The sequence below is a fragment of the Takifugu rubripes genome, chromosome 1 (genome assembly GCF_901000725.2).
Source record: "Takifugu rubripes chromosome 1, fTakRub1.2, whole genome shotgun sequence".
Classification (NCBI taxonomy): domain Eukaryota; kingdom Metazoa; phylum Chordata; class Actinopteri; order Tetraodontiformes; family Tetraodontidae; genus Takifugu; species Takifugu rubripes.
In genome coordinates, this window is record NC_042285.1 from 8,339,779 (window position 1) to 8,367,732 (window position 27,954).

Consider the following 27,954-nt stretch of genomic DNA (forward strand, 5'->3'; position numbering starts at 1 on the left):
CTTTATTCCGAAAGCACTTGAACGCAGCAGCAGGGGCTCATCTGTTGGACAGGAAAAAACTAATCAGAAGCCAAGTTAAGACTTTTCGGTACTGCTAGCTGCTCTGCTAGCAATATTTGAAACTTAGCCCTACACAAGCCAGGATCACAGACAAAAAGTTCAATGTCTTTTATATATTTTACACAGCGTTAAACTATGTTTTAGAAAGGCTATTTTGCTTCGCTGAACGTAGTAGGGCGACGGCTTGTAGACAGCTGAAGCTTGTCGCTAGCTCATTAACGTTAGCCGGGGAATAGTCGCAAGTGGAGGCAAGAAAATGGAGCTAGACGACGTTGTCCTGTATTCGGATGACTCTGGCAACTCAGCCATTATGTCCGAGCGGGTCTCAGGTCTGGCCAGCTCAATATACAGAGAGTTTGAGCGGCTAATTGAGAAATACGACGAGGATGTGGTGAAGGACCTGATGCCGCTAGTCGTAGCCGTCCTGGAGAATTTGGACTCGGCGTGCGCTGTCAACCAAGAGCATGAAGTAGAGCTGGAGCTGCTGAAGGAGGATAACGAGCAACTGGTCACCCAGTATGAACGAGAGAAAGCTCTGCGAAAACACGCAGAAGAAGTGAGTTTCCCCGCACGACTGACAAACTAATTTCTGACACGGATTACGGATTATACCATGTTATTTGCCTAGTTTCAAAAAGATTAGCCGCAAATCCTATTTCGTATCTGGCAATGACATGATGCTCCCCATCGACACGTTATCCAAATGATAGTAAAGTAATATTGATACTATACTCATCGTACTTGGAATTACAAATCACGCTAAGTATATTATCAATATTACTTTACTGCTGCAAATATCTGACACCAAAAACACTAAATGACCATTTACGTTGCGAATTGGAACGTATAGTTGTACGTCATGGAATATGATTAACAACTAAAGCAGACACTTAGTTATCAGGTGTCTCTGTCCAACGAATCCAAATCTAAATGATAACATTAATTATGATCATCATGACTAATGACAGTCCTGGCTCCAATAACCACAGTGGTGTCTGCTGTGTTGGTCACAGTGATAGATTTGCAGTTGTGGGCCGAACGCAAAACACTGCATTCATATCATATGATTTTCACACAAAAGGATGGAAAATCTATTGTTTGCTTGTAATGTACAGTTTATTTTAAACGTTTTGCCTTGAATTTGGGAGACTGATAAGAGGTTCTCTCCCATTACCTATACCTTTTGATAATTTAATGTCCCTCTGTTCCATAGCCTAAGTAACTTAAGTATAACAAAACATGTGTACATAGAATTTTTTATTCTATACACATCATGCAATTCAAAAGCATTACAGCAACATATCTCATCAAACTGTAGTAGGCCCAACAATATTAGATTAGATTAGATTAGATTCAACTTTATTGTCATTACACATGTCACAAGTACAAGGCAACGAAATGCAGTTAGCATCGAACCAGAAGTGCTTAAGTAGCGAATAAAACTGTGATGAGTACCGGTATATACAATATAGACACACAATGATATATGTTTATGATATCAATCTATATGTTTGTATTTACAGAGTTCACAGATATGTAAAGGGTATATAAAAGTCTTTGCAACCAAATACCAATATACAGAGACTGTCAACATCCTTTAGTTCATTTCAAAACTTTACTTGTGTCTGCTGTATGTTGACGGCTCTGATATCCCTCTCTAACCTGTTGTTGCAATCTCTGCATTATGTGTTATATAATGGAGCTGAAATTGTTAGCTTAAATCATCAGTGAAGCGTCACATCTTTGACCCTGCAGATGATGTTGGATGAAATATTGGCTTCTCATGTGCCATGCTCATGCCATTACACTAATGAATACAGGGTTTGTTCTCTTCTTTCTTTGATGCTGTATTCCTGACCTGCAAATTCAGTAACTGCTTTGCAGATTTAAATGAATATAAACAAACATTAATGCATAAAAGACACAAAGCACACAACGCACTGATTCAAGTTCCTGAGGAATTTATTGTTTAGTATTACTTATTTAAAAGATATGTGACAGATAAACAGATCGGTGCGGCGTCTGCAGTAATGCGGACTCTGCACTGGTCCGTAGTGGTGAAGAGAGAGCTGAGCCAAAAGGCGAAGCTCTCGCTTTACCGGTCGATCTTCGTTCCTACCCTCGCCTATGGTCATGAGCTTTGGGTCATCAAGAACAAGATCACGGGTACAAGCAGCCGAAATGAGCTTCCTCCGTAGGGTGGCTGGGCTCTCCCTTAGAGATAGGGTGAGAAGCTCTGCCATCCGGGAGGAGCTCGGAGTAAAGCCACTGCTCCTCTGCGTTGAGAGGAGCCAGATGAGGTGGCTTGGGCACCTAGTTAGGATGCCCCCTGGGCGCCTCCCTGGTGACATGTTCAGGGCATGTCCCTCCGGTAGGAGACCCCTGGGAAGACCCGGGACACGTTGGAGAGACTATGTCTCTCGATTGGCCTGGGAACGCCTGGGGATCCCCCCGGATGAGCTGGAAGAAGTAGCTGGGGAGAGGGAAGTCTGGGCTTCTCTTCTTAGGCTGCTGCCCCCGCGACCAGACCCCGGATAAGCGGTAGAGGATGGATGGATGGATGGATGGATGGATGGATGGATGGATGGATGGATGGATGACAGATAAACAGTATCATAATAGACACACCATAAAGCTGTTTTTCAAAGAGATGTTATGGAGCAGTTTGTTTTTGTAATCTGAAATGTAAAACATAGTTAGCAGTCCTTTAGGATGGTTTAATATTTTTCAGGCTGTAATGTATAATCCAAGTAATCCTGGCATTCCTCAAGGTGGAGTAAGATTTGACTTAATTGTAACCTTTTGTTTATATACTGTAAATTTTAACTTTTAAACAGTGTAAATGTCTGAAGATAACACATTATGATTCTGTGTATTGCTTGGGTTTGAAATCACTAGACGATGTATGCACAGGCACTTGGGTATATTTGAGACACTGACATTTGACTTGACAGGTAAATGTTGAAAAACCAGCATGACAGGTAGCATGGGGGTGATTTAATAATTTATGTCATGTTGCAACATGTTGTCAGAGCTTTCAGATGAGGATTTTCAAGTCAAGTGTTCTGGTCTCTAATTTCTCTTTTGTCTGTTATCTGTGTGTGAAATACCTCAGCCTCTACACAACATACACAGGTTACTCATGCTGCCTTTCGCAGGGCTTTTGTGATGATCTCACATTCTGTCTGAAGGAGAGGTGAAGATGTCAGAACCATGGGAACTTGTGACTGTCAGGAGGTGGTTAAATGACAGAGTCGTTCATTGTAATTGCCACAGTATCATTACAATATTGCATAAAAAAGGGCAGTTGAGGACAGACAAGAAAAGACAAAAACAGAAACATTGGAGATTGGAGATTGGGCAGTTGGACAACAAATGATTTGAGTTGTCTTTTGATTTTGCATAGATTCTTGTTTGTCTCTTGATCCAGGCAGAAATTCAACTTCATAAATCAGACACAGCAGTAAATCGGCTTTTGTGCGGCAGAAGGCCTCACAAAAATGCGCATCTTGATAAACATGTTCAACCTCTGAGAAGAACCTATGGCATCTTACAAGTTTTTCTGAGCAGAGAGGAAAAGGATCAGCAAGAAATTATTGGTTTATAAAATAGCACTTCTTTCAGTTCTTTTGTCTTGTCAGCTGTGTGCTTACTAAAATTTATTTGTATATGACTGGCCAAATTTATCATAAAAAAGAAATCCTTTTAAACAGCATAAATTTTGCATCATAGTCCCATTTAACACAATCATAACACTTGGTGCCATTACTGCATAAACAGTAGTGGGTAAACCATGCTGCTGTTTTGGTTTATAATACAATTGATTGATAAGAAGGGATAATTTGTCATATGTCTTGTTAGCTACAAACTGCACAAGGCAGCCATAACATTTGCATGTCTTCCTGTGTGATCGCCCTTTTTCTTTCTTTGTCATTTTTTCAACATTGCGTTGTTACATTGAGAGCTAGTAATCACATATTGTGGTTTCACAGTTATAATGCACTACTATTTTGTACTACAACATTTATGCATAAAAAAGTCATGGACAATATAGACAATGTTGGATGGATGATGGGATGGATAAAACACCTGTTGCACCACTGTCCAGCACTGAAGAATTAAATTCCTGAGAGAGGAATTTCACAACCAGTTATGTGAGCTTAATTCAATTAACACATTTTTAGCATAGCTGTTTCCTAAAATTATTTCCATGCCCCAAATGGTTGGTTCTTAAAATCCATGTCATTCACCATATCATACTTGTTACAAAAGTAATCGCACCAGACATGCAATTCTTCTATGTTCATTTTATTGTGTCTGGAAGATCATGCACACAAAAATGAGCAGTATCGATCACAGCCAAAAATGCTTAAATGAATTGGTCTCCCTGTCTGTCAATTGAGTTCTAATACAGTGGAGCCCTGTGTGTGTGTGTGTGTGTGTGTGTGTGTGTGTGTGTGTGTGTGTGTGTGTGTGTGTGTGTGTGTGTGTGTGTGTGTGTGTGTGTGTGTGTGTGTGTGTGTGTGTGTGTGTGTGTGTGTTGACACTTGGAGACAAAAAGCGCATTGTCAGGATTGAAGGGGGAAGATTGCATGCTAGGATGGTGGAACGAACAGTCATTCTCTGGAGCACAGTCATATGCACACATCTTCTTGGTCATATGATGAGTAGGAGAGAAAGATGACTGGAGCTGGTTAAATGAATGTGTTAATGTGTGCAGAAGGGGCTGTAAACACTTTTATAAAATAGATATTGAATTTAGAAACTGAGGCTTTTGAATTTCTGTTACTGCTTGCATGTACCATGCATCAGAACCCTCTTCTTTGTACATTTTAATGGGAAATTTTTAATGGGAAATGTACTAGCCTTGATTAATTGATCATTAGATACTACACATGCCTCACCCTTATTTTCACTGATGGAAGCGACATGCATGAATTCAGATGACTAATACGTTATACCTATACAAAGAAAATATGAAATGACATGCACTCACATAATCAATCACAAAATTTCAGAAAGGCGGCATACAAAAAAAATTGGAGGAGTGATGATGGAGTTCAGATTTTAAAAGGAAATCTCTTCTATTCTATATTGTGGTGTGGTTTCACGCGGTCTATGGTTGAGACTGGTTGGATATAGTGCACAATTATCTGAAATGCCTTTGGAAACCGCTTATGGTAGATAAATATTAAACATTATAAATAATAAACATTCAATTCACAGGCAACAGCTCTGGTGGACATTCCTGCCATCAGCATGCTGATTGCACGCTCCCACAAAATCCTGCTACATCTAAGGCATTGCGCTGTGTAATAAACCTGCACATTTTGGAGTGGCCTTGTATAGTAGGCAGCCTGAGGCACATCTGTGCAATAATCATGCTGTGAATAAGTGAATAATCATGCTGGATGATCTTGGCAAAGGAGAAGTGCTCATTAGCACAGATTTAGACAGATTTGTAAACAACATTTTAGATTAATAGGCGTTATGTGTACAAAGAAAATATCTTTTGAGTTCATTTCATGAAAAATGAGAGTGAAAATAAAAATGTTTATATTTTTGTTCAGTGTATTTGGTAACAGGCCTGCAAGATCAGGTAATTGATTTTCAAAGATGTATCTATAATTTTATTTTGTATAATTAGTAGGGCTTACAAAAATAAGACAGGCCAATTAAAAGAAATGCAAAATGATTGGTGATTGACCATGAAGAAGTTTTGTACATTCTGCAGAAGGTAGTTTTTATTTCACCAAAGCACTCCTCTCTTAATATAATGTATTAACATTGTGATAGTTTGAATTCTGTAATATATAGCAACACCAAAATTGAGAAGGCAGAGGAAAACATTTAAGATGACTGAGTGAATTTAGTTTTCAAATGCCACAAACAAGTGCTAAGATCTTAAAATATCTGAAACAAACACCTTTTTTAGACACCTTCAACCTCAGTGTGACATGCATGTGAAGAACAGGCCATTTATAAAGAGGCAAGTGATTATCCTCATGTCGTGCAGGTGACACCCACCCCCTGCCACAAGGCTGTTTTCATTGAGCACTTGCATCACAAGACTACATATTTAGACAAATGCCAAAATATTCAGTTGTTATCGGACACCTGACTCAACTGAGCAGTGTTATCAATGCACGGGCTTAAAACAGATGACAAAACTTTGTCTTTCAATTCAAATCTACTAAATTGGGTATGGTTCTTTGTTTTACATTGACATTTATTTATTCTGTTAATTAGTTTTTATGCCATTAAAAATAAACATGTGTTGTAGAGCTCGGAAAAGTACAGAGGCCTTCAATTTTGGTAAACGTTATGTCCAGATTAGCTACAGTTATGAGAGATGCAAACACATTTTCAAATCAGAAATGGCTATATCAAGAAAGTAAAGGCAGAAGTGTAAATGTAACAATATTTTTGGAGTAACCTCAGATTCTGCAAATTCAAGTGTGGAGGCTTTAAATACACTAGCCATTGATTCAGCGATCGAATCTTATATACGGTATATATATATAAAAAAAAGGTTGTTAAAGGACTGTGCACCCTCCCCATGACTCTAAAAGGTATAAAGCAGTTAAGACAATGAGATTAGGTTCTTAAGACCATTCTGTATGACAGTGTCTCCTCATATAATGTATGAAGAGAATATTTGTGCAGTAAACTCTTAGTCTAACATCCCCTGAGAGAAGGACTGTACTTACGGACAACAGCTGCCCTGTAACGCTTGACAAAACAAACGAGACATTGATATCTATGGTTACTAAGTTCCCAAAGAAAAAATGCACACAAAGCCTGTTCTTTCACTCCTGTTCTGCAGAGAGGTTAGACAACTTTGATAAGAAAATTGAGACACTGATATTAACATTGTTAGCACGAATGGTTATTATCCTCCCAAATGCATTGATTTCATTTGTTATATCTACATAGGAGTCTTGGATCATTTTCATCTCTAACAATTTGTCATAAATGATTATTTTGAGGTAATTCAGTGCCTGATCCAATGGACGTTCAATTTCCTGGTGCTGTTTAAATGAAATCATCTCAAATTTGTCAAATTTATTACTTGTGCTGGTTTAAGCATGGCTTGATGATAAATACAGCATTTTTTGTTTTCCCTAGAGGTACATTGCCTTTGAAGACTCCCATGATGGCGAAAAGAAGGACCTGCAGTGTCGCTTGTTGACAACGGAGTGTCACACACGTCAAATTGAGCTCAAAATGAAAAACTATGCAGATCAGAGTAAGTTTGTCATACTGCACATTGGTCACTGACATGGGCTAAACCGAATCATCTGTATTATGCAAAAGAAGCACCCACATGCACAGGCATCAGAAGTCCTGTGATCAGAATGGATTTCTTGTGGCTATATGTTTTCCTGATGTCCTTGAGGGAATATGAATTCCAGAGCTTCCCCTAACTGAAATCCAATAGTAACACAATCTAAAAACGAATGCCAAATACTAAAAGGCATGGAAAAGAACTAAATTAATAAATAGGCAGTATTCTAAATTACAATTCTTGATTCAAAGATTTTGGTCCCATCACAAATTGTGCATAGGATTTGGATTCAGATTAGAATTTGCTATGTAACCCAGTGTATGCATGCATGTAACAGTTCAGTTTCCCTTAAATACATTTTGTATTTACCGGTAGTCAGTTTTAGATTTAGGTCTATTATTAACAAGACAATATCCGTTAAACAAATATGCAACATTGTGCAATTCCTGCTTTAATCTTGTGGCCAATCCAGAGGAAATTAAATTTTGTTCGAGAAGAGTGCACTTTGGTATCATACCTATGGTTCCACCAAACATTGTAATTCTTCATCCTAGGCTTCTTCAGTCTTCTTCTATTAGAAAAGGATTAAATGATTGATTAGATTTTGATATCATTGCTGAGCTTTAGGGAAATAAACTTGCTGCTCAGGGTAACTCCAGTTGCTTGTTGATTTATGATGGCCCTCTTGTGGTAAGAAGATGATAATACAGTCAACCTTTGCCCCACTAATAATATATGATGTGGCGACAAAGGTGCAAGTAATGCTGGAACACTTTAATGCAGTGGTTCCCAAACGTTTTTTCTCAAGCCCCCCTTTGATGATATAAGAACATTGTAAGCCCCCCACCTCACTGCACCCGATCCCACCCACCCCAAATCAATCACACCTCCTTTGTTTTGAATTAATTATACAATAATAATACATAAAGATGTTTTCTTTCTAAAATATGCACATATCACTTCACATTTCAATTTTACAGTTTTTATTGTTTGTTATGCTGAAAAATAGCAATACTAACAAACTTTCAACTCAATTTGAAAATATAATTATATACAGAGCTCACATCATAGCAGCAGAGAGCCTCCATCCTGATGAAGAGCTTTAACTGGGACTCTTCTTCCTCACTGAGTTCCCTACTCTGTACCATGTTGAACAGCAGTGAGGAATTTAAACTGAATTCACCTTTTCAGACCAGATTTGATCCAGAACACTGGAATGAATCCAGAATAACAAACACAGTTTTAACCAGAATTTGGCATCTCAGTTAAAATTAATATTTGTTTCTGAAATTGAATTCTAGTATTCATCCAGCATTCAGACAAGTAACATTTTAACATTTTAATTTAGGAACAGTGCAACACCAACAAATTTCAAACTGAAATGAAAACCAGATCTGCATCAACATCATTCGTGCTACAAGTGCTACATATCAAATCAGTGACTGGTGTGGGCTTGCTTTGCTTTGCAAATTTTTTCAAAGCGGGGTTGCTGTTTGGAAATAGCCACTCTCTGTTCATGTTCAATGTTCAACTGGACTGGAGTGTATAGCAGGAAATTCTTTGACACCCCCTGCAGTTTCACTGGCATCCTCCAGTTTGGGAACCACTGCTTTAATGTATTGATTATAATTACTGCTCCTCTTTTGTGTTGTGTATTTACTGTAATGTAATGTTTCTTCATTCAGTAAGCAGATTTGAGGAGCGAGAGGCTGAGCTCAAGAAGGAGTTCAATGCCCTCCATCAGAGGCACACCGAGGTGAGATCTTGGTCTTTCCTCACTATAAAAATAATGTATTCCTGTAAAATGAAAAAGAAAAAATGTCTCTAGGTAATTTTAATACTTTTATAATTGTTAGACTGACCAGTTGCTTTATAGCAAAAATATTCTGATTTTGTTTCTGGGTTTGTGGACTTTCTATATGGAGTTTTCATGTTTTGTCTGCTTTTTTCGTGTTTGTTTGTATGTTTGTTTCTTTCTCTGGTTTATTCTATCAATCACATGCATATTTGCTTAAAGCTATACTTTGCTTAACTCTGAGGGAATGATATGTGTGTACCTTGCACCACTTTGATCTCTGGCTAACTGAAAATGGATGGATAGATGGACTGTGATAGTATAACTGTAATTATACATGTTTTACATGCACAACAGTAAGGAATACTAAATCTGTGTTACTTAGATGATTCACAATTATATGGAGCATCTGGAACGAACTAAACACCAAAACGCAGCGCCTGCAGGAGAGCCATTGGACACAGGGTCATCTGTCAGCAGAGTACGGTAAGCCAATCAGTACCCCTGCATACACTGACTTCACCACAGCCTACAGACATGATAATCCTTTACTATGCTTTATTTTAAATTAAAAAGCATCCAGTAATCCATGGATGAGACATCTGGGATTAGGTGGCAAAAATGAAGACTTTAAACCATTACAATTTGCTTTTAATGGGATCAAGGTTGCTTTGAAATGGCTGAATGTGGGCAGCAATTTAGCTGTCAGAATCAATCAATCAATCAATCAATCTTTATTTATATAGCGTCTTTTACAATCAAAATTGTTTCAAGGCGCTTTCCAGAATCCCAGGACCTAACCCCAGACAAGCAACAGTGGCAAGGAAAAACTCCCCTTTAACAGGAAGAAACCTTGAGTAGGACCAGGCTCATGTAGGGGAAACCTCCTGATGATGGCTGACTGGGTAGAGAGAGAGGAGAAGGGCGAGGACAGATAGAGGATAGAATGGAGAGGAGAGGCATAGAGCATAGAAATACATACAAAATACATTATATTGAATTAAATTGAATTGAATAAGCTGCTGGTTGAGTGGGTCAGCGGGGTCGGAGGTCAGTATACAGCTCTGAAGGCGGCGATACCTGTAAATGAATACGGGGGGGGGGGGGGGGGGGGGGGAGCAGAAAAACTACACAGGAAATAGCATTACTAGTCTACTTGATGAGGAGAGGAGAGTAGAGGAGAGGAAACCATGACCCAGTGGGGTGACAGAGGCCTGTCAGGTGATCATGTTTCTGGACCCCGGCTGCCTTGGCCTATAACAGCATAGCTAAGATGTGACCTAATGATTAGACGACCCCCTAAGTATGATAATTTGTTTGTCTATGATAATACCTGGAACTACAGAATTAGTAACAATAAGCTTTTTCAAAGAGGTAGGTTTTAAGCCTAATCTTAAAAGTAGCGATGGAGTCAGCCTCCCGTACCTGGACAGGGAGCTGGTTCCATAGCAGGGGGGCCTGGTAGCTAAATGCTCGGCCCCCCATTCTACCCCTAGAAACTCTGGGGACCACAAGTAGACCAGCATTCTGAGAGCGGAGCGGTCTATTGGGCTGGTAAGGTGTCACTAGCTCCTCCAGGTAGGATAGAGCTAGGCCTCTGAGGACCTTGTAGGTCAGAAGAAGGGTTTTAAAAATTATTCTAAATTTAACGGGCAGCCAATGAAGCGACGCCATTACAGGAGTAATGTGATCTCTTTTGTCAATACCTGTCAGAACTCTGGCTGCGGCATTGTGGATCACCTGGAGGCTTCTTAAAAAGATGTTTGGACACCCTGATAATAAAGAATTACAATAGTCCAGCCTAGAAGTAACAAATGCATGGACTAACTTTTCAGCATTGTGCCACGTCAGTAGTTTCCTGATCTTTGTGATGTTCCTCAGGTGAAAAAAGGCACTTCTAGAGACTATTTTAATGTGTGAGTTGAAGGAGAGATTTTGATCAAAAGTTCCTCCTAGATTCCTCACAGAGAGACTACATGTTAATGAGATACCTTCTAGAGTGATCATGTGATCTAATCTATCCCTGAGAGGTTCAGGACCAAACACCATGACCTCAGTTTTTCCTGAGTTAAGGAGGAGGAAATTTGAAGACATCCAGGACTTTATGTCTTTAAGACAGGTCTGGAGCTTCACTAACTTCTCTGTCTCCTCTGGTTTCATGGATAAATAGAGCTGAGTGTCATCGACATAACAATGAAAATGTACTATGATGGGATGATGGGGCTCTGTGCTTGATTGCTCACTTCTAGGACAGATTATATCATTCATTTTATGATGTGGAATCATCGTTGTACGTCAGCTAGCATTGAAACAGGTTGATGTCCTGCAAAGAATCATTAAATTGGGTTACTCATTACGTGTTATTGTTTACTTTGGTGTCTGCTGCAAATGATAACGTATGCAAAAAAAAATCTGTTTATCATGCCAATCTTGGTGTATCTGGGATGCGGTGGACAAGCATGTTCATTCCCTAGGAGGACCTACTTTTTTTTCCTAAGTTGCAGAACTTCATGTATCTTCCACTAACATCTTGGAGCTGGATAGTACCGCTTTAGGGGGGTCTAATTGAGTCCATACCTCAACCAGTCAGGGCTGTTTTGGCAGCAAAAGCGAGATTAACCTAATTTCAGGGTGGTGTTTATAATGTTATGTGTAATCGGTGTGCAAAGTGGTTCCAAGAATTAATTCAAAATTCAATCCATTGTCTTTGCTGCTACTTGTTTCTATTACCACATCTTCTCATCTTAGTTGTTGATTAACAGTCAAAGGTCATTCAGATGTATCACTATCATTTCACACAAATTTCAATGATAATGAGTACTAGAATATTTACAGACCCTCCTCTCATGCACACAGTCTGCAGACAATAAATAGCTGCCATAGATAATGTGGAGTTTATGAAACTAGCTGCTTCAGCATTTAGGTGAGAGAACATGAGGGGGAGATTCAAAGGGAGGGTTGACGTTTGCACAGTGTGAGAGAGAGAGAGAGAGAGAGAGAGAGAGAGGCACATTAGAGGCATGTAGACTGCGCAGAAGCAGCACAGTCACAAAACACAGGAGCATGCTCCGGTCAGGAGCTGCTGCAGGAAGGCACCTTGTGTTTTTTTGTGGATGGACATTAAATGTTTTTTGTAGTTTTTGTATTGAAGCACCGCGATTGTGCTTGCTCTCACTCCATGTTCAGCTGTGTGATACAGAGCCCTCAGCTGGTCAAGTAGAGCCTTTTTACCTTACCTCTACACAGACAGCAACTGAAGAAGTCTGCCTGGGGGACTGAGACTCTTCATTGAGCCTATTCTTCTGTGTATCCTAACCTCTGGCGTTGTCCCTCCTGAGACGTTAAGCCGAGATCTGGGGGGCCATGAGCCCCGGGTGTATGCTGCTGTTTGTTTTTGGCTTTGTAGGAGGTGCTGTGGTCATCAACTCGGCTGTGCTGGTGTCTCTGTCAGTGCTGCTGCTTGTTCATTACTCTGTTTCTACTGGTGGCTTACCTGCCCTGCCTTCCTTACCCTCCTTACCCAGATCTAACAGGTATAACCATATGTTTATTTCTCTATATGTGGTTAATGTGTAACAGTTTGTGCCAGTTTGAATCCATACTGTTAGTGTTGCTGCTCTGTGGGCGTGTTGCCGTCAGGCAGTATGAGGCTGCAGATTGAAAGTAGGTCAAGAGAGAAGGAGAAAAATGGCAGTCATAATTGAAAGACTGCACCACCACCTCAGTATTGTCATCAGTTATTATTTGGATTTATTCTTTGAATTATATAATCTATAAATTTAAACAATAGAAGTAGACGCATAGTGATGATGTGTTTTCCCTTCTTCCTCAGTCCAAATAACAAAAGACACCACTGGTCACAATCAGTGGCCTGTATGTGACCTCTCTTTAATATGGTGGTGTGACCATTGTTTTTGGGCTGCTGCTTTTCATCGGTTCCTGTCACAGCTGCCCTATTCACTGTGGGAGCCTTTGTTCCATCCACAGTGTACCATATTTTGTCAGTAGGATGAGATTATGTGAATTTCATTCCAACAGCTTGTTGCAACATCCAATAGCCAAATTGTATATCACATGTTTTAACTGACAGCCTCTAATATAGTAGACTTTCACTGCATTTTGTACACCTGTGTGTGTATTCTCACAATGCTAGCATAGCTTTTCTGTCTATCTAAATTATATAACGGGAACTTAACCAACAGACCACAGTTGTTAGATGCTTTTGTTCAACCTCCTTCTTGCATTAATCTCATTCCAGAAAGGAGCGTCCACTTTCCATGGGAATATTCCAACTTTCTGGTAATGATGGTATGACCCCAGACATCCAGAGGGAAGTGGTTGACACCCCCTCTGAGCCATGGAGATTCAACAACCTCAGCCATCCACGGTCTAACATCAACCTGAAGGTATGACATACTCACATGTGGCTTTGAATTCATCTGACCAAAAAAGAACGATCCAACTTTGTCACTGTTTATTGGCTGGTAGAACTTCCCATGGATTAGACTGGTGACATCATCTCTAGTATACTCAAGAGACTGTGGAAACAAAGTAGAAACAGTCAATGCCAACAAACACCAAATAGATTGCTGATTCACTGTGTCCAGAATTTTTAGTAGCCTGTGTGAATGTGTAACAGGATAGCAGTCAGTCGAGGAGGTGGTACCATATGAGGTCCCCCTTATAAACTCGTGGGAGAGCACTGTGTCTGCACATTGTTGCTTTAAGAGAGCATACTGCAGGAAGGGTTCCACTATGAATTTTAATGGTTGCCTGATAAGTATTCAGCTACTTGTACTGGGTCACATGAAAGTTGTAGAACAAGAAAAGTGGTTTGATTCTTGATTACTTATGAGACTCTTCAAGAAAAACATTCTTTATCTTGATTCAACTTGTTAGAAAGACAAGGTGACAATGATTGTTGTTTCAAAAAAAAAAAAAAAGTAATTTTTTTTCCCACTTTTGGATCTTTCCATCTTTATGTGGCTCTACTAAACATTCATATGCAGCTTTAACCAGGCATCACAATAAAGACCCACATCAGTGCCATTGTGATTAGGGGTCTGTCTTGATATTTACTATAGGTTCAGTTAACAATTCCTTGCCTCTCCCCACATGAATTGGCATGTTTGAATGCTTGTGGAGGGGTTGAGAGAAAGCCATTATCTGCAGAGTAGCAGCACTGGGAAGGCTTTTCTCCTATTGGCTAGGCAGTGCTACTATAGCAACAGAATGACACCAGCATGCAGAAAGGAGATTTGAAAGAAAAATATTCCCACCAGTGCAATTATTAGATTAATTCTTTTCAATCTGGTTCAGTGCTATTTATAGGGTTGAAGCAACAGGAATTAACAGATTTACACAAAACAGGGTGAGGAAAAGCTGATGAAACAGTGCCGGAACTGTAAATTAAGTAAATTGTCATCAATCTAATTTAAACAGTAGTGTTGTGCTGTGCAGGTCATATGGTGTACTAGAGGGAGCAAATGATAACGTTCACTGTATCATGTGTGGTTTTTCCTTGGCTCAGACATGTTCAGATCAGTTTTTTCAATGATTTTATTCTACCACTTTTCTGCAACATTCAGCTTTCATTGTCTTAATTTGGCATTAATATCTTAAACATCTCTCAGTCTGAAGATCAGCACTTCCCAAAACAAAAGGATGGGGAAATTGCACAGGAGAATACACTTGGCAAGAAGGCTGATCAGGATGAGGTAGTCCTGTCTGCTGCTTGTGAAGAAACTAAGCCAAGCATCAAGATATGTTAGCGCTGCAGACTCACACATTGATTAATAATACTAAGATGGAGACACTACCCCATAGGTAAAGGAGATTGCATGTCCCTGATGTGACCTTTTCATACCATTAATCTATTTTAACTCGGAACAAAACAATTGTTTACTGGATGTTTACTAACAGAAAAACAAATGCAGAATTTTGCATTTCACATGATGGTTTTTGGTCACTTGTGGAACAAAGGCTTTGGAAAGGATGTAAAGGAGTGTGCATTGTTACTTGTTTTAGCTGCATGCAAAGCTCACACTGGGACAGATTGATGTCTATTAAAATTAGAGATATTTGATACCACTTTTTTTTCAAACTGAGTACCGGTACTCACGCTTGGGTACTCATCGATACCGATATAGATACCTATAGTACTTGTGAAATCCTTTTTAGCTACTTGCCCATCCCTAATTAAACTTAGTGCAGTTCTCTAGAGGATAGAGTTTCTTCAAGAAGGTAAGGAACTGGAACTGAATCCTGAAGAAGTTAAATTTTTAGTAGTTCTTAAACCTCTTTACATTAGACCCAGCAGTCTGCATTACTTACCGTAATTACCTTTTTATTTCTCTGACTCTCTTCTTTCTGTCATATCTCTCTTCCAAAGGATGAATTATCCCATGCAAACCACAGAGGCTCAAAGACTGGAACTCATCAGTCCAAATCCAACAGTTCTGTGTCCTGTCGGTCTGCTACTGCTAAAGCTAATGCACACAGTAACAGTTCTCATTCCAACGCACCACTGTCTTCTCATGATGAAGTGAAACCGATGTCAAGTGAATCTGCCTCTGCCACACCCCTGTCTGCTGCTTATGATGTAGCCATGGAGACTAAAGACACACCGTCACGGGACCAGGAAGTTTTAGATCCACTCAATAAGAACCTGGATAGAAACAGTGACAAACCAGAGAGCAATAAGACCATTGCAGCTGTGCAAGAAGTACAGCAGTCTCAGTTTGGACATGGTGATGGTCAGTGTTGTTCTATATTAGCAAATCTGTCATGAATTTTCCAATATTTAAATGTTCTGCTTCATTTGCTTTTTGGATTTCTTTTCTCTTTCTTTTTAGATAAAGAGGACAAACTGGAAAAGTCTGAGGTACAGGCCATTATAGAATCCACTCCTGAGCTGGATATGGACCTTGGCAGCTGCAGAGGAACAAGGTAGAATACTGAGGATTAGGTATTCTGTCTATATGGAACATGCTGGGTATAACTTTGGTTTTATTGGAGAAGAAAACATTTTGAATGACTTATTGGACATTGAAAATTCTGCAGTCACCACCTGTACAAGTAGAAGAAACTGTGATTCTCCATATTTGCTATTTTGCCATGAAACTGGAATTTTCTGCTTTTCATATGCTTATTTAAATATATGTTAAACAGGAAAACTGAGGAGACACAATCTAGCAATGAAGCACTCACTATCAAATCAAATTATATTTTGGTTCTTACTTAGTTGTATTAAAAATGCTGTATCATTCCTCCTCTTTCAGCGTATCTGTTGACTGCATTCCTCATCTGCTCCTTATTTTCTCCCCTTCATCTGTTTACAAAGCACACCAACAAAAGGCGGCATTGAGAATCTAGCTTTTGATCGTAACACCGACTCTCTGTTTGAGGAGTTGTCATCTGCCGGAAATGACCTCATTGGAGATATGGATGAAGGAGCTGACCTGTTGGGTATGTGGCCTTCTTCTAAAAGGACTTGTTCTCATCTTGTCATCACATGTTTCATCCCTTACATCTGTTTTTTTGCTATCGGTTTATCATTACATTTCACAGATGAGTTTTCTGGTGTGTATCACTTAACGTCCTTGCACCTAACCTATGTCCTCTAAATCTCTGTACTGTAGAGTTGCAGTTCCATTTGTGTCTGTGATTTCAATGTAGATGTCATTGGAGTTGCTGTGTTGTAGCAGTAAGAAAAGTATTATGGTGCAAAAAGTTCTGTGAAAAATGTTTTAGGAATAAATTCAATTTGATTATTTCTTGCATGTCTATCAGACTACAGCTTTCTCGGTAAGGCTTTAAATGCCTGTGTTTGTGTGATTAGGGTGGATGTTGTCCCTGCCATAATAAAATAAAGGGAGCATCATTGTTTTCAGGTATGGGTCGGGAAGTGGAACATCTTATCCATGAGAACACACAGCTGCTGGAGACCAAGTTAGTATTGATCATAAAACAAAATGTCTTCTTTAATATAAATACAAACAGAAAGAAATTATTGTAATTTGGAAAAAGTTTACAGGTAATTTTAGTAAGCACTTAAAGCTTCAATAAAATTCTGTATCAAGTGGCAATGATTCTTTAAACTTACCTTCAGTCCCCTCAATGTCATTTTTATGTCATGTTTTTGAAACAATTTCCATTGCCTCACTTAGCTTAAGATATTCTTACATTCAATCTCATAGCAATTGCTAGCATCATGTTCTCTGTTTTTACTGTTCAATGATTTCTTTGTCAAATTATAAGACAGTATTGAATACAGTATATTTACTAATTGTACATGCTGTACAGTGCAGCCGCCCATTTTTTGTATTTATATGCTTTTGATTCCAGAAATGCTTTGAATGTGGTAAAAAATGATCTGCTAGCACGTATGGATGAGCTGAATTGTGAGAAGGAAGGTCTTCAAGGTGAGTTAGATGCCATAACTCAAGCCAAGACCAAATTGGAAGAGAAGAATAAGGAATTAGAGGAGGAGCTGAAGAGGTGAGCTGCATTTGATCGCCTACCAGTCTTCATTTTACTTCAGTGTGCTTTGATAAAGTTGCTAAGGACTTTGTATTTGCTTTTGCAGAGTTCGAGCTGAGCTTGAAGATGCCAAACAGAACGTTAAGAATGAAAATGAGGATGATGTAAGTTATGTCTGTTTTGTGTGAGTGCCTAATCAACAATAACTTGAGGAAAGTAAAATGTTATGAAAACATTATAAATTGTTCTATGCATAGAACGACGTGCCCACAGCACAAAGGAAGCGCTTTACCAGGGTGGAGATGGCCAGAGTTCTTATGGAGAGGAATCAGTATAAGGAAAGACTGATGGAGCTGCAAGAGGCCATTAAATGGACAGAGATGATTCGGTAGGAAACACTGTTGGCAAAGTAGGCTTTTTAATAGACATTATCATTCTCTCTGTCTGCCTTATACTCGTTTATACTCACTCAAATCTATAAATGCACAGGTCACTTTTTTGGTTTGGACCTTTTTCAGATTCCTGCATTTATACTTAAGCTCATTAATTAGCTAAATGTGATCTCTTTGTAGTGTTGGAGTATTAAACAGTTAAGATTCCTTTCCAGCTTCAAAATCAACACGTATGGTCCTACTTGCTTAAAAAATTATTACTTACATTGAACTCGACTTGATTATAACTTTACTGTAATTGGGTCATGATCTTTTTTTGTTCAAGCAATACTAAATGTGGTTTGAGCAGTAAATTGAAACAGATAATCTCATTGATTTTTAATTCTGTTTTAACAGTGCTTCAAAGGAAACTCCAACTCTTCAAGAGAAGAAGAAATCCAGCCTCTGGCAGTTGTAAGTTTGTTTCTCTTTTAAATTATTTTTTCTTCCTAGTGCCACAACATTGTATTATTTATTCCTGTCATTTCTGCTTTCCTTTTATTGTATTTGGTATGGTTGTTCCTCTCCAGGATGTAGGTAAATCAGTGACATGCCAATGTTACTCTCAACATGAACTGTTTTAATCTAAAAACTTAACAAAGGATCATAAAAACAGATCCTGGATGTCTAATTGAAGCTGCTTTGCTGTCACAGTTGTTTTATTTGTAATAACTATCATTAAACACAGTTCTTAGAGGCTTGGCAGAGAATTAAGGTTGTGGAGCTGTTATCTGAAAGAATCATGCAACATTTTCAGTTATCCTGTTTCTCTTTTGTTTTGTCTTTGACAAATGAGTTTGGTTTGGATGCAACGAATCGCCACTGCAAGCTTTCACTATATTTCTGTGTGACAGTGATATGGCATTTGTGCATTTGTGTAAGAATATCTGATCTGAGAAGTGTTCTATCTCTCTTGCCCTATTTCTACTGTTTGTGTCTCTCTATATTCTGACTGATGTCTTGTCTGTGTACAGGAGGTGTGTTGGGGGAATTCATATGAAAATTGGTTGTTGAGTGTGGTTCATTAAGATATCAGACCAAATTATCTTGTTTTGGCTGCAAAAATTCTGTTTATATATAGGGAGTCATGAGTCAGTGCAGATGTAACCAACATCATTAGTAGTAGTTTATACCTGTGATCGAGAAACAGGTCATAGATACTTGTCTTATAATTTCTACAGAATGAGCAGAGAATGAGTACAGCTTAGTATCAGCCATAGACTATGCATTGCTAGATGCTAATTAGAGTTGCTTCACTGTATAAAAGAAAAGGCTGGTGTAACTTGATGAATGCAGTGTCCTTTATAGTTATGAGGAACTTGAGTGTTATTGTCCAGACTTTGTCCAATGTTGTTGACTAACGTCCCAAGCAGCACTCAGTGTTAACCCAGCAATTTGGCCCAGGAGGAGCACATCTGCTCTGTTGCTTTGCTGTTTAAAGGATGAGTTTATGTTTTCTGTCAATGAAAATAAATGTCTAAGAATGCCCGCTAGCTACCTGTGTGACAGCTAGCATGGTGTGTTGGCATGGTTAAAATTACCCTTACATGTTAAAACCCTGCCTTTGCTGCCTGAGCTGCTGAATGTTACCACCCCTCTATACGTTTTGTCTGTGTGCTTTCTTCTTCTCCCTCTCCACTTCCCCACCCTTAAACCTCCAGTTTCAGCCGTCTTTTCAGCTCGTCGGGTGGGACAGCCAAGAAGCCTGCGGCAGTGGAAGCACCTGTGAATGTAAAGTATAATGCACCCACTGCTCAGATTCAGCCATCAATCAAGAAGAAGAGCAGCACTCTGCAGCAGCTGCCCAGTGACAAGAGCAAAGCCTTTGATTTCCTAAATGAGGAGTGAGTATGACAGTGAAACATGGTACTAATTGACAGGGTGTGTGTAGTCAAAATAGCAGTGGGGGGGATCTTTTGTTTTTTTTAAATCATGAAAAAACAAGCAATCAACAGGGCCTAATCTTTAAAGTAAACAGTAGACCAATTATGTTTTCGAAAAGTTGGAACATTCATATTTACTCTGATGCTTTTTGCTTAAATGTTGATTAATGTGCATTGTCCTAATAAAAAAATCTTGCTAACTATAAAGATATTAAACATTTAATTTTCTTTGAGGCATTGACATTGCCTTTTTAAACATGAACCTACCACATATTCTAAATGAGAATATACCAAATTGCTTCAACCAGTATTTTAGTGTCTGTCATTTTCAACTAAGATACAATATGTTTGTAAATGTTTTTCAATGAGCTGCTTTTCTGTCCTGCAGAACACCAGCTGTTGATGTGGTGTCCCGGCGAGAACAAAAGAGGGCTCAGTACCAGCAGGTCAAAGCACATGTTCAGAAGGAGGATGGCCGAGTGCAGGCTTATGGCTGGAGTCTGCCAAAGAAATCCAAAGTAAGACCACGAGTGATCTGAATTGCGTAGAAAGAAATTCTTACAGAAGCTACATACAGTATATCTCATTGGCTTTTTTTTTTTTTTTTTAATTATTATTTTAGGCAAACGGTGGACAGGCAGAGAGTAAAGTGAAGAATCTACCTGTTCCTGTCTTTCTCAGGCCACTAGATGAGAAAGATGCTTCTATGAAGGTATGTCTGTCAGGTTATCAGTGGACTTGTTCTTGCTACATTCACCTGTATGTCTCAACATATTTGCCTGGTGTAACTTCAGCTCTGGTGTGCTGCTGGTGTCAACATCTCTGGAGGGAAAACCAGAGATGGTGGTTCCATCGTAGGCGCCAGCGTATTTTACAGCGATGTGCCTGGACCAGATAGTCCAAAAAAGACAGTAGGATCGCAGAGCAGTCTGGATAAACTTGATCAAGAACTCAAGGTACACACATGTAATCTCCATTGTGTAATTTGAGGTTTTAAAAATAACTTAAAACTACAGGAAATAATATATTAGCATCAACTTTTGTGTGCAGGAGCAGCAGAAAGAGCTGCGACATCAGGATGAAATATCCTCACTAGTTTGGATCTGCACAAGTACCAAGTCCACCAGTAAAGCTGTGGTCATTGACGCCAACCAGCCTGGGAACATTCTGGAACGCTTCTTTGTGTGTAACTCCCATGTTCTCTGCATTGCCAGTGTACCAGGTCAGTAACTTTACATTGCATGTTACATGCATTTCAGCAGGAAAGTGTTGGTATGTTATATTTTTCTGGTCTTTATTAAGGTGCCAGAGAGACAGACTACCCAGCTGGTGAGGAAGTAACTCAAAATGCTGAGGTCCCACCAGCAGGGAATGGTAGCTCCCACTCAAGCAATAGCATCTCAGCTGGGGGTGATGGCGTGCTAGGAGGTATTACTGTTGTTGGCTGTGAAGCTGAAGGAATGACTGCTGTAGCCCAGATGGCAGGTGGTACAGATGATGTGTACACAGGTCAGCAACATTTAATGTTTGCTTTTGTATCCCCTTTGACTTATTTATTAAGCAAAACCTCAGACAAGCAGGGTTCTAAATGATATCAATCATCCCAGCCAGTTGCACTTACAACCTTAAGACAATATAACTGAATTTAGCTTACTTTTCAAAATATATTGTTCAAATTTTAAATATAAGGCTGATTCCAGTTTTGGGAATGTTTTGGGTCCACTTTAAAGCCCCTCCCCCTCTAGGCATATTAGAAACAATTCACTTAAATACAACTAAGTATCAAGAAGAGATTTCAGTGCCTGTCAGACCCAAGGACCTCTGTTTTTAAGGGTGTGTTTCACCTGGTAAGGTCTATCTCTGAATGAAAAGAAATCCTAAAGTGCAGGATGAGACCATGAGCAGCTCAAATAAAATCCTGATTTAAGGAACTTTGCCACATATAATGCTTTTCCCTACTACATCATAATATATATAAAATATTTGTATTTGCTAATCAATCATATTGAAAACATTTAGTCAGAAATGGAGGATTTTGTTGGAAGGTAAAGGTAATGTAAAAAAAAGATGCTGGTGGAAAAGAAAGATGGATTAAGATATTACCGTAGTTGATAGATTTCTGACATTCATTGAAATTTAGACTTAGGAATTTGCAGTCATTACCCACACTATTTACATTATCCATATTACCTCAACATGCTGTGTCAACTAAGGAATAATGTTCTGTACAGAATGTAGACCAACAGAGAGTGTTACTGTGGTGACAGAGGACAGTGGGAGAGGAGCCTATACTGAACACATCTTCACTGATCCTCTGGGAGCTCAGCACACAGTAGAGGCACTTACCGGCTACTCTCAGAGGTAACATCAAGAGACCCATTAGCTAACACATCCATTTGATTATATCACAACCATTTGCCCGTAGCCATTTTCTGCAGAGCTGCAGTGCAGACAATTTGCAACTAAAAGGATTTCTTTATTAGCTTGTTTATTTCTGCATATTTAAATTGAAAATTATTTACTGTTAACATTTTGATGTACAGGGAAAGTGACCTGTTGAAAGATGGAGTGAGTTCAAACCTCAGTGCAGAGGATCCGGATCTGATGAGAGAAGAAGCCCAGAAAATGAGCAGTGTTCTGCCGACTATATGGCTGGGGGCCCAGAATGGATAGTGAGTTTGAAATTTTCGTTTTTTTGCACACGATTTCTGTGTGCAGAATAATGTAAAAAAGAATGATGTCTGGTTCTAGTGTGTACGTTCACTCGTCTGTGGCCCAGTGGAAGAAATGTCTGCATTCAATCAAGCTAAAGGACGCTGTACTCGGCATAGTGTAAGACAATTGAAGAGAGGTTTCACACAGGCTGGTGATGTTTCTTAAAATCTTATTTTCATTTACTTTTTTTAAAAACTGCAGACATGTGAAAGGACGCGTGCTGGTCGGCCTTTCCGACGGGTCTTTAGCCATTTTTCATCGAGGAGTTGGTAAGAACCTAGCTGCTTTTAATCTACCTGGTATGAAGATTCTCTGTTAATGTAGCTGCTGATTTTTCTTATTTGCTTGTGGCAGATGGGCAGTGGGATCTAAACAACTACCATCAGATAGAGTTGGGCAAAACAAACCACTCCATCCGCTGCATGACAGTTGTACACGACAAAGTTTGGTGTGGTTACAAGAACAAAATCTATGTGGTGCAACCCAAAGCTATGAAAATAGAGGTATGATAAGACTAAACCACCTGATTACTTCAATGCAGTTTTGTTTGCACAGAGAAAATGCTGCACCTGCAGAGATGCTTTTTCAGTTAGTAATATAGTATGAGGAAAAAAAAAAAATGAAAATGAGCATTTTGTGCATTCTTTTTGTGATACTTCATGCAAATTAGTCTCAGATTTGCTCATTCTCTATGTTTACCACAGCATCTTAAAACAGATTTAATCAGCTTTCAAAGTTCTAATCTGTAAAAGAACTTCTCACAGTAATCACATGGTCTATAACAGGGATTATGAGGGCTTTTTATCTGTTGTTACAAGATCTTTTATTATTTCTTGGCTGTCAAGGCTTTTTTTGTGCATTGTTTATTTTGCAGAAGTCGTTTGATGCACACCCTCGTAAGGACAGCCAAGTACGTCAACTGGCCTGGCACGGTGATGGTATCTGGGTGTCCATCAGACTGGACTCTACTCTCCGCCTGTTCCACGCTCACACCCTTCAGCACCTTCAGGATGTCGACATTGAACCTTACGTCAGCAAGATGCTGGGTCAGGCTGTCTGCAGGATTTCCACAAATCTTTACAGAACCCTCATTCAGACAATCATTCGGTTGTCCAAGAGTTGCTTTTGATTTTGGCCTTTTTGCATTTCAACAGGTACGGGCAAACTGGGTTTCTCATTTGTAAGGATCACAACTCTTATGATATCATGTAAACGTCTGTGGATCGGCACCGGAAATGGTGTCATCATCTCCATCCCCCTGACAGAAAGTGGGTTTTTGATTGTGTGTGTGTGTGTGTGTGTGTGTGTGTGTGTGTGTGTGTGTGTGTGTGTGCATATATATATATATATAAAGGAAGTTTAACATTTGAACATATCATTTGAAATGTTAATGCAGATCATCCATGTTTGTTTATCAGCTGCCAACAAGGCAACCAAAGCATCAGGTAGTCAACCAGGAAGTGTCATCCGTGTCTATGGTGATGAGAGAAGTGACAAAGTGACAGCTGGGACTTTTGTGCCATACTGCTCTATGGCTCACGCTCAGCTATCTTTCCATGGTCACAGAGATGCTGTCAAGTTTTTCACAGCTGTTCCAGGTAATGGACCAAACAGCATCGTTCTGCATTCAATCTTTAATAAGTCATTCATTGCCTTCTTTTCAAAGTTAAGAAAACCTACTGCTAACATAAGAAATTGTTTAATATATCAATTACCAATCATAGCACTCCGTGAATTGTGATACAGTTAGGCACTGCACACAAAAACACAACACAGAAGACACCTAAAGGACAGCTCAACAACAATAGTATATAATCAATAGCAATAATCAATGACAGAAAAGGCTGATTGTTGTGCAGAGAATGAATGCTCGGGTTTTAATGTTCTATTTTCGATTTCAAAGTTAAATCAATATGTCATCGGAGTGTCTGTCTATGGAGAATCCAATATTTACTTATTTATTAGCTGTCACCCTGTGTCCAGGTCATGCATCTCCATCCATAGGTGGAGGAGAACCATCAGGTGACAAGTCAACAGATCTCTCAACTCAGGAAGGAAACAAGTCCATGTTGGTAATGAGTGGAGGAGAAGGCTATATTGACTTCAGAATGGGTGAGTTAGGGGACAGAGAGGGAAACAGAATGTTGTTCTAATCACTACAGAAGTCATTAAGACAGATCTTTGTATTTAGGTGATGAAGACGGTGACGCAGAAGAGAGTGAGGACTCCCCCATGAAACTGCAGGCCAAAGCTGAGCGCAGCCACCTCATTGTCTGGCAGCTCATGATGGGAGAGGACTAAGCACTGACATCAGGAAGCCAGAATTGCCTTTTCTCTGAACCGAGTTGATGCGGGGGGGGTCCCAGTTGGATGGTTCTCTTCAGCACAGTTCACTCAGCACTTTGTTCTTCCTCAGAAACGAACAATACATTTTAAGGCAAGCAAAACTGCTCTAAGAACAAATTGCATGGTATTGCTTTATTTTCCTTCCTTTACGGTAATTATTTTTTATTTGATATAATGAATTTAATGTCAAAGTTCGTTCTTCCAAGGTAAAACTGCAATATGCAGATGTTTTTGTTCATGTTCCCATTGCAGATACAGTGAATTTTCCTACTGACATTTTCAGGTTTGCTCACTTCCTCAGCTCATGTGGTGTAAATGTTAAGAAATGACCTTGTGATTATATCCAGTAACAATGTATTGATTGCTGGACATAAATCCAGAGGATGACTGTATATATACTGTAATTCTTTATATATCACAGATAAATGACAGCTGTGGCCCTGACTGAAAGAAACGTAGTTCTGTATTGTTTTCAAGTAGCATTTCATCCAAAACTTTGATTCTGTAATATCTGACCTAAACTAGTCAGATTCAAGGGCCTCTCAGACACAACTGGATTTAAGCATTTAAAATAAATCATATTGTTGCTCTGCTGCGTTTTGAAAACCTTGAAAGCTTCTGAGGATGCAACTGAAACATCTGACTTTTTCTACTTATGCTGTCACCAGATTTACAACTGAATTATTGCCAGTGTTCTCATGTGACTAACACTCATTATTGCTGACATGTCACATCATTCCTCTGCTGAAAGCCAGCTTCATCACCGAGTATTTACTCTGTTTTTAGTGCGTTATAGGCTCGGTGACTCAATGCTTGGCTTCAGGTAGCACTAATGGAAGACATCTTCAGCAATCTAATTCGCTGTATCTCTTCACAGAACCTGCCCTTATGAAATGAAAGGCAGGAACAGCTGCAAACCTCACTCTAAATATACCCCCACCCCGCCTCTGCCTTGAATTCATTGAGGTTACAGTATTGAAATAATCTCGGCTACTCTCTTTTGTCTCTAATTTAGACAAAATTTATAGACACTGTAATTGTATCTGAAGGTTGGTGTGGACTAACTTCCTTGCCAAGTGCAACTACATATTTATTATTTTCTCGAAGCTACCAAAGCAAGAAAACAATTTATGACAGATATTTTTGCATCACAGGCTGCTGTTGTGACATTTTAAGGCAGCATGCATGAATTTGCCTCCACGTTATTTCACATGCACATTTTTTCTAATAGAAACTGATGTGTTGGATAAGATATATTTTTAGACTTTCATATATGAGGAGATTGAAATATATTCTGGGTATGAGAGATGTGGGATGTGTTTGTGTGAGAAGAATGAGTGACCCCTCACCCCCTTCAACCAAAGTCTTGTTTGAGACATTTTTGCTTTGGTTGCTCCCCACTTTGGTCTGGTGTCCTAGATGTTCTGGATGTTCTTTTATTTCTTTGCCACCAGGTAAAAATGGCTCTGTGCAAAACAGTTAATTATTCAATACATTTCCAACTATTATATTTATTTTTTCCCAGTGGTTAAAAATATCAAGTATCTTATTTTAGCTTCTGAAAATGTTCTGGCACTTTCTAGTCAAAGCAACTAATTCCTTCTTTCCCCCAGCTGATACAATATTAACGGCCCTTTATTAATACAATGACCTTCAGATACATTTTTAAAAATGTAATATCCCTCATATTGGATATTTCAGTGTATTAACTAAAATAATATTTAGCAATATTTCTGACAACACTATTTGCACGTCATGTTTCCAATGCACCTCCTCCTGGTGGATTATTTTAGAAAGCATGAAGATTATTTGTTATATTTTTGTTTGTTTTGTTTTTATGTTTTGAACTGCATTTTCCAAGTACAGTCTCTGAGATTTTATTTTAGCTTTTTAATGAGACCATTTGAGTACATTGCACTGGTATGTTATTTTTCTTTCTTTTGTATCTGGAATGTGTCATAGCGTGTGTGTCTTTTTTTGCTGGAGCTGGCAGAATGATTATCCATTGCAGTATTTATTGACAATGATTGAGCCTTTGCAATTCAGAATGTATGTTTGTAGATGAGATATACACCATATATATGATTCATATATAAATATATATGATTCTGTATGTATGAAAATGGAAAATGTCCTGCCGCTTTGTTGCTGCTGAAATGGTGATTTGTTTGGTTGGGGTTTACCTACTCCGTACTCATCTGCAGCCTGTTCACAATCCATGTTTTTAGCTGCAAACAGGAGGGAGAAAGTGTTACATTACTGCAGGTCTGCATCTACCAACTATTCTGAATATGCCTGTTGTTCACTCAGCAGGAATCAGGGCAGTAAACACACCATCTTGTTCCCGCAGCATCTCTGGCCTTACCTGTTTCAAACAAGTCAATTAAAGCAACTTTTGTGGAAAACTTTTCCATGGTATCATTTTGTTTTTCTCTGCTGTAAATGATGACTGCCAGCCTGTAAATTGTGGATATATATTATATATATTATTATTATATATATATATTATATTATATCATATATAGTAGTATAGTAAGACTAGTAAGACTAATGTCAATTTTTGGTTTAGTTTTTTATAGTTCCTTAACATTAGATGTGACTATTAAATGACTATTAAAATCTGAGAGGATAGTGAATTATTTATTTATTACTGTTTTTCAGTTATTAAGTTGTTTGAGTTGAAGTTCACTTTCTCACTTCTCTTGGGATTTATAAGTAATAAGAAGTAATTGCATAAAAAATCTGAAATCTGCCCATTTTTATTTTTTACTGTCCTAAAACTTGATTCATCTGTTTGAAGTTTTGTTCTGCAGCCTCTCTAAAAAAAAACAACTTCCAAGTCAATCAATCATGTTTCTCTGAACGTCAATCTGATGTCATGGTTGCATGTTGTCACTAGGTGGCGCACTCGATCGACGCTGACTACAAAAATGACGAAAGTCCATAGAGAACCCA

At 38.9% G+C, this 27,954-nt stretch overlaps 1 protein-coding gene across 5 annotated transcripts; it reads left to right on the forward strand.

Moving 5' to 3' along the window:
- The first annotated feature begins 14 nt into the window (after nucleotides 1-14).
- Nucleotides 15-27,410, forward strand: spag9b (sperm associated antigen 9b). 5 transcript variants are annotated; one of them, XM_029835960.1, is made up of 29 exons: nucleotides 16-616; nucleotides 7,189-7,309; nucleotides 9,034-9,104; nucleotides 9,529-9,629; nucleotides 13,402-13,549; nucleotides 15,535-15,898; nucleotides 15,998-16,091; nucleotides 16,486-16,610; nucleotides 17,036-17,093; nucleotides 17,490-17,642; nucleotides 17,731-17,788; nucleotides 17,882-18,012; nucleotides 18,413-18,470; nucleotides 19,715-19,899; nucleotides 20,327-20,456; nucleotides 20,561-20,650; nucleotides 20,733-20,894; nucleotides 20,989-21,160; nucleotides 21,241-21,447; nucleotides 22,206-22,299; nucleotides 22,482-22,610; nucleotides 22,690-22,770; nucleotides 22,855-22,922; nucleotides 23,008-23,156; nucleotides 23,528-23,699; nucleotides 23,808-23,921; nucleotides 24,072-24,251; nucleotides 24,637-24,765; nucleotides 24,845-27,410. In XM_029835960.1, exons 1-29 carry the CDS (start codon nucleotides 317-319, stop codon nucleotides 24,952-24,954), a joined length of 3,954 nt encoding a protein of 1,317 aa, XP_029691820.1. In that variant the 5' UTR covers nucleotides 16-316; the 3' UTR covers nucleotides 24,955-27,410. The 5 variants fall into 5 exon arrangements, with proteins under 5 accessions (XP_029691825.1, XP_029691820.1, XP_011616816.1 ...); XM_011618514.2 differs by having other exon boundaries at nucleotides 17-616; nucleotides 18,413-18,469; nucleotides 19,717-19,899; nucleotides 22,170-22,299; XM_011618515.2 differs by having other exon boundaries at nucleotides 17-616; nucleotides 18,413-18,469; nucleotides 19,723-19,899; nucleotides 22,170-22,299.
- The last annotated feature ends 544 nt before the right edge of the window (nucleotides 27,411-27,954 follow it).

Bases quoted from the DNA above. Each gene is read 5' to 3' on its own strand.
- spag9b (XM_011618514.2), top strand. From the start codon at position 317: ATGGAGCTAGACGACGTTGTCCTGTATTCGGATGACTCTGGCAACTCA. The intron at 617-7,188 runs GTGAGTTTCCCC...TGTTTTCCCTAG, and splicing joins TGCGAAAACACGCAGAAGAA to AGGTACATTGCCTTTGAAGA. The intron at 17,789-17,881 runs GTAAGTTATGTC...TTCTATGCATAG, and splicing joins AGAATGAAAATGAGGATGAT to AACGACGTGCCCACAGCACA.